The sequence below is a fragment of the Aotus nancymaae genome, unplaced genomic scaffold (genome assembly GCF_030222135.1).
Source record: "Aotus nancymaae isolate 86718 unplaced genomic scaffold, 86718_ANA_hifiasm-v0.15.2.pri h1tg000014l, whole genome shotgun sequence".
Lineage (NCBI taxonomy): Eukaryota > Metazoa > Chordata > Mammalia > Primates > Aotidae > Aotus > Aotus nancymaae.
The window spans coordinates 64,756,948-64,771,065 of NW_026988425.1; the positions used below are offsets into that span (position 1 = coordinate 64,756,948).

The following is a 14,118-nucleotide window of genomic DNA, read 5'->3' on the forward strand; positions in this document are numbered from 1 at the left end:
CCAATAGAAAAAGATACACTTGTATATGTTTTTATACCACAAACTGGGACACATTCCAAATGGATGAGAATTTAGATTTTTTAATTGAAACACACAAGTAGGAGATATAAATATTAGTGGATTATTTAATGTCCTGGGAGTGGAAAAACTTATCTTTCAATCAAAATCCAAATCAATTAAAGAAGTGATAAATTTGACAAAATAAAAATGTTGAAATCTTTTTTTCATGTGGCAAAAACTCCATAAGCAAAGTCAAGAGGTAAATAACAAGCTAGAAGAAAGGACTTTCAGCTTTTAATCATACTGACAGGATAACTAGCCCTAATATTTAAAGAGCTCTTTTTGAGGCCAATTGCAGTGGCTCACGCCCGTAATCCCAGCACTTTGGGAGGCCGAGGTGGGCGGATCACGAGATCAGGGAGACCATCGTGGCCAACACGGTGAAACCCTGTCTCTACTAAAAATGCAAAAATTAGCTGGGCGTGGTGGCATGTGCCTGTAGTCCCAGCTACTCGGGAGGCTGAGGCAGGAGAATTACTTGAACCCAGGAGCCGAGATCATACCATTGCAACCTGGCAACAGAGTGAGACTCCATCTCCAAAAAAAAAGAGCTCTTTTTGAAAATTGTGAGAAAAGAACCAACAACTCTAAAGAAAAATGGGTAAGAGATGTGGACAGAACTTACTAAAAATGAATTGTGAATGGCCCTTAAACATTTGAAAAGATTCTCTTGCCCATATCAAGAGAAATGCAAAATAAAACTACTTTATGATCTTTCTCGTGAGTAGAAATCTGCAAGTTTGCCAGCCTGTTTGGTTGGTGAAGCTCTGAGGAAATGGGCACTATCATCCGATGCTGCTAGATGGAAAACAGATTGGTATACCCTGTGCAGAGGCATTTGGCAGTATCTCACAAAACTACAAATAATTTCACCCCTTGACTCAATCGTCCCACTTGGAATATATTCCAAAAATACACCGGCAAATACAAGGAAGTTGTATGTACAAGGCTATTTGTTGCAGGCCAATTTGTAATAACAGCAGACTAGAAAAAAGCCCAAATTTCCATCAGTAAAGGACTAGTTGTACAAATTAGGGTCTGTTCGTACAAAGGACTGGTGTGTAACCCAAAGGAAGTGAGGAACAGCTATATTGTATACTGCTATGGATCACCATTTATATGGATCACTTAAATATGTTTTTAAGTGACAAAAGCAAGATGCAAATGGGTGTGTGTGGTATGCCTTAAGAAAGCGGTACCATATATTTATCTATATTTAGGATTTTGAAAAACACTAGGAATGAAAAACCCAAAATTTAAGTGGTTATGTTGATTTCTTTTTGAGATCATTTTTTGTATAGAAACACTGCTGGTTTTTGTTTGTTCATTTTGTAACCTGCAGCTTTACTGAATTGATTTATCAGTTTTAGGAATTACAGTTAATTATAATGCATATTTCAAAAATGCCAAAGGAGTAGATTTTTAATGTTTCCCTGCAGAAAGATACATTGTAGGTGATGGATATGTATATTACCTTGATTGAATCTTTCTGTAATGTACACATAGACTGAAACATCACATTGAACTTTATAAATATACACAATTGTTATTTGACAATTATAATTTGACAAATTTTTTTAATTTAATTTTTGAAAATTAAAAAATTTTAAAAGAAAAAGTTAGGAAAGTGAAGGTGAAGGATAGAAGCATGATTTCTCTGAATGTACCTTGTTTGTATATTTAACTTAGGAACCATGTAAATGCTTTTCAGAACTTTAAAGCAGAGTTAAATAAAAATGAAGAGAAAAAGCAATTCCTAAAAATTGAATGTGAAAGGAAATAAATGAACCCATGTGTCACGTTGATGGCTTAAGTACACAAATTGGAATTATTGCAGGTCATTTGAAATATAGTAATGTGTACCTCTCTCATAGCATAATACTTAAGGTGAAAAAAAGAAGTGTAAAGAAATTGTGCATTATTGACAGTGATCATATTGTTAATAATAACACTGATATTGTCATTTTGATCAACCAAGTGGCCCGTTGGTTGGTACTCCTTTTCTTCCTCATTTCTCCTGCCTCTCCTTTTTATAGTTTGGTCCAGGCTGACGGCTGAGATGGCAGGATTGGCACTAGAGGGCAGTGGCTGCTTCCTGCTCCTGCCACACTGTCACCTTCCCAGCCCTGTTACATTTCCTCACTTCCACCCAAAGGCTTCTTTCTGCTGATAAAAGGGAACTTGTCAGGAAAATGACTAACTGGATATGACTGATTTCAAGCTTCTTTATATTTGTGGTCTTAGCTCTGTTTAGGTTGTGACCCACCCAACCCTTTTGGAGTAAGTTTAGAAAAGTAGGGAAAGTGGAAGCATGAACAGATTTTAAAGTGCATAGTCATGTGTGTATGCATACATGTGAAATACTCATACAACTTCCATTTTCTCAGCAGCATTGATGTTAACAATCTTTCCTTAGACCCAATCCATTAATACATTGTCACCATTTGTATGGTTAAAGCACCCAAACAAACTTCATATTGCAAAATACTCATATAAGACTGTTTTACTTAGAAAATGAACCCTCTAGTTCAATATCTTCCCTCTGGTTGCTGGGGGACACTCAAGGAACTGCTTGATGAGAAATGGATTGATTCATATAACTCCAGTAGCTTTTGAGCTAGTTCTAAATATATATGTGTGAGATTGCAAATGTAGTCTTATATAGTAAAAGTCTGCATTTTACAAATGGTGCATTTAATGTTTATGCCAACAGTTATTTAAATTGTGTTATGTATGGAGATAAGACTGTAAACTACCATAGGTGCTATTATGTCATCACAGGACTATTGAAAAGAATTATTGATTTATTTCTGTAGTTATGTAACAGAACTATTACAGTTTTTAGATCAAAATTACCTCCAGCTTGGCATGTTTGTTGTGCTGCTTTTAGAAGCCATATGCTGCACATTAAGTCATTTTCACCTTGAACGTGAGGACTAAACAAGCTATTCTTTTTTAAGAACATTAAGAAGTGCTTAAGCTGCTTGTCTACGGGTATGGTTGGGAGCCCTGTCTTGAAAGGAAGATGTGCAGGTGCAAACAGTGTTACAAATTTAGAAGAGGGCCAAAGGATTTGTTAGGAAGCTAGATCCCAATTAAATTCCATCAAGAAATGTGTTTAGATTATACCCTTGATAAGGCTTGAACTAAGTAAAATATTGATTTTATTCAGAAAGTAGCTTCACACTCTCTATTCTAGTTCGCCCATTTTTGGGGTTAAATACCATTCATATACTTGTGACTCTAGTATGTATGCCTCTAGTCTAGACCTCTCCTTCATGCCCCAGATTTCTATATCCAACAGTCTTCTGGACATACCCATTTAGATGTTTCACAGCTATCTCAATCAGGTCCAAATAGAGCTCTTGATGTTTTCTTCCAAATCTCACCCTCCCTGTTCTCTATCTCAGGAAATGGTAGCACCCATCATCCAATTACTAAAGCCCCAGTTGAGAAGGTAACTTTGACTCCTCCCTTTCCTTCACCCATTCAAAAATAAATCCTTTCATTGTAACCTCCAAAATGTACCTCACAAACGTGCACTTCTCCATCTTTTCTGTACCTTTCCCAATCTAAGCCCTTTCTTATCTGGGCTATGGTGTGGGCCTCCAGAAGAGTCTCCACATTTCTGTACATGCCAATCCATTATGCAACTTCTTCAACATAAATGAAATCTTGTCCCACTTTAGATGCTTTGATGGCTTTTTTAGAATAAATTTCAAAAAGCTTATTGTGGAATATATATAAAGCCCCATGTAATTTGGCCCTGCCTCCTCCTCCTCTAATCATTTCATTGAACAAAGTTGATTCCACTGGTATATGACCTCCTTTACTTGGTGTGTTTCATTATATAAATGTGTTATTTGAACCCCTCCTTTATATTAGGTATGATTTTCAAATACTAATTTTGAATTTTGTGTTTAGCTTTTGGAATCTCTCATAGTAATACTTTTGTGTGTCCCAATACACTGGTTTTCACTATTTTAGGTGTATACCATATATATATATTTTTTGAGACAGACTCTGCTCTGTCACCCAGGCTGGAGTACAGTGGCACAATCACAGCTCACTGCAACCTCTGTCTCTTGGGCTCAAGTGATCTTCCACCACACCAACTAATTTTTTCGTACAAAGTCTCACTGTGTTGCCTAGGCTGGCCTAGAAATCCTGTGCTCAAGCGACCCTCCCCCCTCAGCCTCTAAAATTGCTGGGATTATAGGCATGAGCCGCTGGATCTGGCCTACCATACATTTTTGTTCGTGTTCATTTCTTTTTCTTAGACTTATAGTAAGAACAAGGAATAAATCTTGCAGAGATATAATGATCTGTTTTTGCTTTTTTCCAGCTGGCCAAAGTGAGGGAAAAAGTGAAGGATGTGCCTGCCCTTCTGGCCAAATTTGATGAGCTCTATGGGAAACTGCACGTCAGTGGCCAAGTCACCACTTATTCTTTGGATGCTGTGCTCTGCCACATCCCCGGGGGCAGGAAATCCCACATGTTTCTATTAAACAAGAGGATGGTCAGCCGTCGCACCTTCCAGCCACTCGGCCAGTCCCTGTTGGCTGAGTAACCCTGGTTTCAGTCCATCTATGGATCTGAAGGGCCTCCTTCTAGTGAGTTATTGCCTTTCCTAAGAAGCCAGGCATCGCACTTCAGCAGACACTGTGCTGACACTTGGTCTCCTCCTGAAATTCCAAGTTCACTGAATGGTGGCATGCCAATCTCTGAGAAGTTATGTTGTACCACTGTGAAGGTCTAGATGCAAGCTTGGCTCCCTCAGAAAGGCGCTTCCCTTATGCACTGCTGAGGATTCTTGAAGGAACGTGGTCAGTCTCTAGTCCAGCTTCCAGCACCAGAGTGGAACCCAGTAAGCACCATCAGGAATTAATTTCACTACAAGTGTGGTCAACTCTGATTTTCAAGGGAGTAGTTACTTGCAAATTACATCCTTGCTGAATTCAGGAGGTATGAAACCCTATTCTACCATGTTAGAAAACAGCCCAGGATTTTCTCATTGCTCTGCCATCATATATGTCTATGACTTGAGCCCTCATTTTTCCATCTGCAAAACAATAATGCCTATGTATATTTGCATACAGATTTGAAATCTTCATTCAAGTTTCAGTAGGATCAGATTTTCTCATTTTTTATTAAAATAAATAAGGTTCATAAGCAAACTTGATGGGATTGTGGTGGGTCTGTCTTCTCAGCAGCACAAACAAAACCAGAATTTAGCCTTTAGAACTGCTAAGTAAGCTAAATTTAAATGATTACTGTTTTGCTCATGGGCAAGCCATGTGCTTTTCAAAGTAAGTGCCACTAAAAGCCACATAATACTTAGGTTACTATGTGGATAATAATTAGTTCTACAGTTTATCTTATATGTTAATGATTTTTCTCTCTTGAATGCGATGTTTAAAAAAATGTAGCATGAGAGCAGTTCAAAGCTGCTTCATACTTATGATGGTCTGAAATACAGTGTGTGCTGAATTTTACCTTACCTGGTCACCAGTGAGCAAAAAGTACATGGTGACTGCACCTCACTTGCTCCTTTTGTTTCAGAAAGCCCAGAGGGTTGCTCAGACCTCAGCAGCTCTTTGCCGGGATTGCTGCAGACTCTTCATTGCCACCTCCAAAACTAAGACTGTTCACTTGGTGGTTGTTCTGAGGCAAGGATTATAGAGTCAGAAATTGTAGACTAAGAGGAGTCTTCTGAGTCTCCTAATTACTGCCTTCATCTTTCAGGTTAAGGAAATGATCCATTCAAGACAGCCCCAATATCACCTGTAGACTGTGTCTCAGAGAGTCACAGCCTCAGTGGTTTGCCAAATCCAGGTCTGAGATCACAATTCCACCTGAGGACAGGATCCAGAGATGAGAGTCACGAATTGGCATAATTGATTTGTGGTAGAGCTGAGATAGAATCCAGATTCCTAGTCTAGTATCCTTCCCACTGTACCACATTATGCCTTTTCAGAGGGGAAAAAGGAGCATCTCCTAAGAAATAGAATAGTAAGGGCTCCCATGACTTACTCTGTGGCCCTGGGCATCCTCAGCTTCCTCATTTGGTAAATGGGAATAATAGTACCTACCTCTTAGGCTTGGTGTGAGTATGAAATGAGGGAGGGAATATAAAGCAAGCAGATAGTGGCTGGCACATAGTACATGCAGTATGTTTGCAACTAGTTAAGGAATTATAAAAACAAATGAGTTCTTCTTTCTTCCAAAAAATATTGAAAGAATTTCTTTTCCTTGTGCTCTGTCAAACACTGGACAGCCCCATTTAGAGAAACAAATTCTCTGCCCTCATAGAATCCTAATTGTTTCTGTGTGTGTCTGGTGTTTGGCACATGCAAAAAAAAAGTGCTTGGATTTCTCCACCTTCAGTCTTAGGGAATAATAGGGCATGCTTCCTGTCCCCTCAGCTTACTTTTTATCTTCTCCACTTCTCACAGTTCAAATCACTCTAATGCTCTGGGTGAGTACGGCCCTGGTTTTTAGCTAACAACCATTCATTAGCAAAATCACCAAATTTTGTGAGCAATAAATAGCAACAAGCTTCCCAGTCCCTGCACCAGGAGGTGGCTGGTGCTCAGCCAACTGGAAAAACTGGTCCATTCCACCTGTTCCCCTGCGAAGCCTTAGTACAGAGGTAACTAATGTGTATAATGTTCACCCCAAAGTAACAGATGATTCTAAAGTCTTAACAAATAATAGTGTTCAATATAGGTTATGGTGGGCATCTCATTCTTTAAAATTCACTAATTCATTTGGAAAAAATGGTGTTTATTTGTAAGCGTAGTTTGCCTAAATCATTTGCTTATCCTGCTTTTTTTTGTGTTTTGGGTTTTTGTTTTGTTTTGTTTTGTTTTGAGATACAGTTTCACTCTGTCACCCAGGGTGGAGTGCAGTGGTGTGATCTCAGCTCATTCAACCTCCACCTCCCGTGTTCAAGTTATTCTCATGCCTCAGCCTCCTGAAGTAGCCAGGATTACAGTTGTGCACCACCACACCTGGCTAATTTTTTTGTATTTTTTTAGTAGAGATGGGGCTTCACCATGTTGGCCAGGCTGGTCTCGAACTCTTATCCTCAAGTGATCTGCCTGCCTTGGCCTTCCAAAGCGCTAGGATTACAGGCATGAGCCACCACACCTGGCCTACTTAGTCTGTTAATGAGAATATTTGATTGGACAGAACATCTTATTCCTTAACTCTGTTATGTGCTTTTATAGATTGTTTTTACTTACCATAGATGTCTGTTGCTCCAGAATCCCAACAATCAGTATGGTAAGTTTAGCACAGTTACTAAAGGAGACAAAAAGAGATCTTTTTAATTAGGTGATATCAGGAATAGTTCTGGTTATTGATTGCTGTGTGAAAAAACACTCCAAAACTCAGTGGCTTTACACGACACCATTCATTGAGTTATTCTCATTATCCTAGGTACTGACGGGGCTCAGCCAGACAGTTCTTATTTAGGTTGTCCTGCAGTTTTAGTCATCAGATTGTTGCTGGGACTGGAATCATCTCAAAGGCTTCCTTAGTATTTCTGGCAATTGATGGTAGGACCTCAGCTAGTGCTGGGGCTGGAACATCTACACGTAGCTTCCCCAAAGCAAGGTGGTTAGGTATTAGGAGTGACTGTCCCAAGGGTAGGACCTTTTATGACCTACTCTCAGAAGTCATAACATCACTTCCACTAAAGTCCCAATGCCCCCCAACCAGATTCAAAGGGAGGGAGCATATATCCCATCTCAATGGTAGGAATTTCAAAGAATAAATTCTGTGAAACTGTCATAGATAGTCTGTTTTCTCCCCTGTTTAAAACCTCCTGAGGACCTCACATGCTTCTGGATAAAGCTCAGCCTCTTCAACATGGTTTAGAAGGTCCTTCCTAATCTGGCCCACGTTTGTCCATTCAGCTCCAACTCTTGCTATTCCACACCCCTCTTCCCTCCTTGTGGGATGGCTAACTACTCATCATTCAGGTCTCAGCTTAGACATCTTTTTGTCTGGAAAAACTTTCTGGTCTAGCTCACCTGGTTCCCCATGTGCCCCGTGTACCACTTATCAAAGCACTCATCATATGCCTGTCACTGTCCATTTTCTTCACTAGACTCAGATACCATGTCTGTCCTTTTCTCCTCTGTTTGCTGGGTGCCTAGCATGGTAGGGGATGTGTGAGAGGATTACTACTTATTTAACTCACCAGCTCATTTAACTATATAATATAATAATGTTGCTGGTCATCTTGGTCCCCGTGGACAACTTTTCCTCTCTAAATACCATGTACTCAGTGCAGGGTCTAAATGTCCCCCTAAACTCATAAGTTGAAATCCAAATCCCCAAGGTGTTGTTATTAGATGATGTAGCCTTTGGGAGAGAATTAAGGTGGGACCCTCATGAATGGGATTTGTGCCATTATAAAACAAGCCCAAAGAAATTTGGTAGCCCCTTCCTTTAAGCGAGGACATGGCAAAAAGGCACTATCTATGAACCAGAAAGTGGACCCTCACTAGACACCAAATGCTGGTGAGTTGTTCTTGGATTTCCCAGCCTTCAGAACTGTGGGAAATATATTTCTGTTATTTATAAGTCCCCCGTTTTTGGTATTTTGTCATAGCAGCCTGAAGGGACTAAGCCAGCGAGTCCCAACCTTCCACATTTAGACCTGACTCCAGGTTTTGCTGAGACCGCTGTGTATCCCTTCCTCCTCCCACCTAAAGTGTCCCCACTCTTTATCCTGTTCTGCCCATTTTTCAAGGTCTAACTTTTGTCACTTCTTCAATGAGGCAGTCACAAGCTGTTTATATCCTCAAGGATTATCCATTCATTCATATCTCTATTGAGATCTATATTGAGCATCTACAAAGGACAAGGCACTATGAAAATCTCTTCGCATGCCACAGGGAAAAGACAGACAAGATCTCTGTCCCAACATGGAAAATTTTAGCCTGCCACATTGACTCCCAGGGACCTTTTGGCCTGTTCATTTGCTTATTGTTTCTGTAGGTGTTGCTTATTACAGAGTCATCATTCCTACTGAAGAATGGACTTCATTGTGGAATAGAACAATCCTGAGCAATTTTTGTTGATAGTTTTGTTGAGGGTGATCCAGGAAGTAAATACAAACTTTTAACTACTTATAATGAATATTGTTGTGATATTATAATGAGGAAGTAAGGATTTTCCTGCTACAATTCAGGTGACAAAATTGTAGGCTTCTCTATTTCTTTGCAGTGAACCAAAACTTCTTATGAACTCTGGTTATACTGAAAACAGGAGTCATGGGAGACTTGATCTTGCTTAAAGGATATTTTAGTCTTTGATTTCTTTGAAGTAAATTTTCAATCTTTTTGCATATCTTCCTCCTACCTTTTCATAGCCACAATGATAGCTGAGTATAAGGCTGTGGCTCAAACCTGAACATGCATCAGAATCACTTGGAAAGCTTGTTAAAATACAGATTGATGGGAGTCTCTGATTCCATACATATGAGTCAGGGCCCAAGAATAGGCATTACAAATGCATTCTCAGATGATGCTGTTGCTAGTCTGGGCAACACATTTTAATAGTGGGTATAACAGAAAGCTTGTGTGTCCGTGTGGACAGGAGGCATAGGCTTCAGATCCAACCTCTGGATCCTCTGGTCTCATTTGTGAGGAGGGGGAAGAGTGGGAAGTCTGGCCTTGTCCCTGGAGTCCTGAGTAAATATATGCTGAGGCAGTGTTGGACTCAACAGGCCCTTTTAGAGGGTCATGCCAGCACCCACTGCTGAGGTCTGTATTCTCTGCCATCTGCTCTACACATAATAAGTATCCTTCCTCTGCTGTTCTTTCATGCTGACCCCAGGCCCACCACTGAATTAACTGAATCAAGAATCCCAGGGCATTAGGATTTGAAGATAATGAAAAATATATCCATTTATTTTTTCAGATACACATAAATCCATACAAACTAAGACCAATTGTGGCAAAACTACACAAGACTCGACTAAACCCACAATTCAAATTTCCTTCATAACATTTCTATCTATACATTTGATTCAGAGAAATTACACTTCATAGATAAACTAGCCATAAAAATGATTACAGTGGCAAAAGCTGTCATCAGTAACATTTGATATACATAAGAAATTGTGAGGAACCAAATCATGGTAAAATTGATTCTAAGGAAATGATTGCACAAAAGTAAAAGTGAAATGATATTTTTAAAAAGGAAGTGGTTCAACTGTATTGCATAGAAAATAAATCAAGGAATTACATTGGCTTAAATGGCCTTAGCTCAAAAAAGTGTTCTCTCAACAAAAAGTAATGGATATTGGTGTAATGGAACTCTGGTTATACTGAAAACAGGAGTCATGGGAGACTTGATCTCAGTATAACTAGAGTTCATAAGTTCATATGTTTTATTCAATAACATGGAGTCAAAACAAGGAGATTTTTTAAATGTCCTCTGTTTTCATGGAGCTTGCAATCTGCAAGACTAACAGACATCAAAAGGATATCTGGGCAAATGACCACATGATTGCATTTGGGATAAGTGCTAACTCTAGGGTAATATTCATATCACCCTGTGGCATATTTAAGTTGTGTATATGTGTGTGTGTGTGCATGTTGTGCATATGCGTGCGCACACACGTAATAAAAGGAAGAACTTTTGCTGGTGTTTTATAATCCCAGTTGTCTGTGTCATTTATTTTAACACTTAAAGTGCACTGCCTCGTATTGTTACAGATGGTTTTTTCCATATCTTGTTTCTCCTGAAGAACAGTATTCTACATTTGTTTTATGTGACCTCAAGGTGCTTATGTAGCATATCATTTATACATTTAATGAGGTCTTAGTATTTTTTGAAAGAGTGATTTGATTAATTAATGGCAGATTTTAGTTAATCTGTACAGTCTGTCACAATATACTTTAGATGAGTCACAGTTTTCTCATGAACTGGTTGCTATCCCAGTTTTACATATGACAGAGCCAAGACACAGAGAAGTGGAATGACTTGGCCTGCACGGGGGTCCTGGGTTGGCCAGTGTTCATGTACTGGACCAGAGCCCCTGTATCTTGCAGTAATGTAACCATGGGAGTTTCCTCCCAGACATCCTTAGCACTCAGCTAATCTGAGAAAGAAGTAATTTGGGAAGAGGTTGGGGGAGTAGGCAGTGGGCACCATGGTTCCAGGTGACTTTCAAGTTGCTAATGAAAGAGGATCAAAACGCTGCTAAACTGCTCACCCTATCCACTTGGCCTACCTTGCCCAGCTGACTTTCTTCCAAAGGCCTCAGAGGCGGTATTACCACAGCCATTAAAGATGGGGAAGGGGAAAGAAGGCCCAGAAGGAAAGAGAACCACATGCTTACCCGCTAATCAGTGCCCTGCAGCTGAAACACTGCAGAGCTGGCTGCTCTGGGATAGGAGAGGAAGGCCTCATTTAATCAGGAGGAGAGGAAAGAGAACCAGGGGCCCCTGAGTTGGCCTGCAAGGCATCGTGGTCTGAACTGCAGGCCTGCCTGAGCACTGTCGGATTAGGGTGATACTTTGTAAATCCCTTGTCTTTCCTGACCTAAATCAGGCCAAGATGCTCACCTGGAAGAGCACAGCATCACCCTGTCTTAGTCCCCCAAGTAGCCCTTACCCCCAGACAGTAACATCATCTCTTACAATTGACAGCACAAAGGAAGGCATAACCCCTGCAAAGGGACTCCCCTACAACTCGATTTGATTTCAAATCCACAAATGCAAGTCTCATTTCTGGTAATAGTAGTAGCAGAACCTGCTGATGTATTCTACTGCATCCCAGGGAGACACATGTAGTCATGAAGGTTGAAGAGGATTAGATTAACCTTCAGTTTTATAGCTAGAAATTACTGGGTTGATGTCAGGTAGGGTGAGGAGTATGTTCTGGTTATAGCTGGTAGCTGCATGCATCATGAGGCTTTGGCCAAAACAGCTTGTCATCATACAAAAAAGATAACAGAGAGCAGAGGAAATATCATTTCCAATTTAGATGAGCATAATCGATTTTTAACACATTGGTCCTTGGGTGATAGAGAGTTCAACAAAAACGGGGCTTATGAAAAGCTAGGGTTCATGAAATTACAGACTATGAACAAAAATAACATATAATAAGACTTACTGGCCGGGCATGGTGGCTTATGCCTGTAATCCCAACACTTCAAGAGACCGAGGTGGGCAGATCACCTGAGGTCAGGAGTTCTAGACCAGCCTAGCCAACATGGTGAAACCCCGTCTCTACTAAAAATACAAAAAATTAGTGGAGTATGGTTGTGGGCATTTGTAATCCTAGCAACTTAGAGGCTGAGGCACGAAAATTGCTTGAACCTGGGAGGTGGAGGTTGGAGTGAGCCTAGACTGCACCATTGCACTCCAGCCTGGGTGACAAGAGCAAAACTACTTCTTAAAAAAAGTAATAATAAGAAGACTTAACATTTGCCAGGTCCTGTGCAAAGCACTTTATCTCATTTAATCCCTGGGAAACCCCATAAGGTAATATTACCCCATTTCACAGATAAACTGAAGCTTGGAGAGTTTAGTTACTTGCCTGTGGATATAACACTAGGGAGCAGGAAAGCACAGTATCTGAACCCAGGAGTTCTGATGTTTTTAACCCCATTTCTGTATTGCCTGCCCAAGTGGTGGCTGCATGTGTGTGTTCTCAGTAATTCCTGGCCAACTTCATGCTTTGCTGTCAGTAGCGAGCTGAAGAACTTACAATAGACGGCAGAGGGCGTCCAGAGTCACCATTTTTAAAAGGTGCTGATTTTCAAAAGCATTTCTGGAATTCAGAGAGAACAGAGGTCCACATAGCAGGCTAGGCAGGAGAGGCAGCCGTAGATAGACTTCAGGGAATATATAGAATATTGCCTTCATGCTGGTTAAGAATTATTTAGTGCTGAAAAGGAACTTTTAGAAGAGAGAAAGCAGTAAAATTGATCCTCTGCAGAAAGTAGACCAATGTAAGTATGCAATGTGTACATGTGTGTACACGTGAGCACACATGCACACACACATTACATGTTTCATGAGAAAACGTACAACTCAGTTTCTTATTAAAGAAAAAGGATGGTCATTTGTCCTACTTGGGAAAGGGTTTCTTCCTATATTGAGAAAGAAAATCCCCACAATTTAACTGTTTGACTTTATTAACTAAAATCACATTTGTGTATGAGAGAAGTAAAAGGGAATTAGGATCTTGGTTATTTTGATTGTCTCTCTAGCCTTCCAAATTCATATAGTCAACCCAACTATCTCTTCCTGCCATCATCAGGAATGACTAAATCTTGGAACATTCTCCATTTAAGTAAGGGAAGTGTTGGCTTCCTGGTGTATTTATCACCCATCTTTAAGAATAGGTCAAAGATCAAATTTCCATTATCATGAGCCTTTAGTATATATTGAGACTTCACAGAGCACTAACTATACTAAAGCTGGAGTGGGGATTCTGATGAAAGATATCCCTGACAGAGACCAGAGCTTGGGAGGAAGAAAGGGCAGATGCCCTTGCTCAAGATGACTTCTTCATGGGCATCGATGGATAAATTGTTGAAAACCACCAAAGTATCTGGAGGAGACCCTGCTGCTCCTGTGCATTGTACAACATCTGATGGGGTGAAAGAAGCAAACTGTTAATCACTCTAAACTCTGTGGCCCACAGAGTTGGTATGTTTGGCCACACCAGCTCAGGGGTAAAGGAATTAGAAAAACATCTTGGGGGAAAATCCTATTGTACATATTCCTTACATAACGTCTATGATTTACCTCACTTATTAAAAAAAAAAAAAGCAACCAAAACACCTGGTTGATGGCCATTTGGTCAAACACCTCTAGGAGTCTGGAGTTGACTGGCCAGAACTCAGTCTTTCTTTATATGCTGTGTTAAGCAGGCTTTTATCGCATTCACGTGATAGAGGTGGAGGGAGGACCACAGTTAGGCTGTGTTCTACTGCACTGCATAGGGAGGAGGGATATATGATAAATAATAATCAGTAGCATAAAGCTCACTCCTGAAGTACCCGCCATGACAAAGTGGAGAGCT

General features: G+C 40.2%; 1 protein-coding gene across 2 annotated transcripts in view; it reads left to right on the forward strand.

Annotated features, from left to right (window-relative positions):
• Positions 1–10,721, forward strand: part of PTCD2 (pentatricopeptide repeat domain 2) — a 49,973-nt gene extending 39,252 nt beyond the window's left edge. For both annotated transcript variants that reach the window (XM_012462185.3, XM_064376040.1), the window contains one exon: positions 4,406–10,721. In XM_012462185.3, the coding sequence (XP_012317608.1) occupies positions 4,406–4,630 (225 nt within the window). In that variant the 3' untranslated portion in view covers positions 4,631–10,721. The remainder of the gene's footprint in view (positions 1–4,405) is intronic.
• Positions 10,722–14,118: the final 3,397 nt, after the last annotated feature.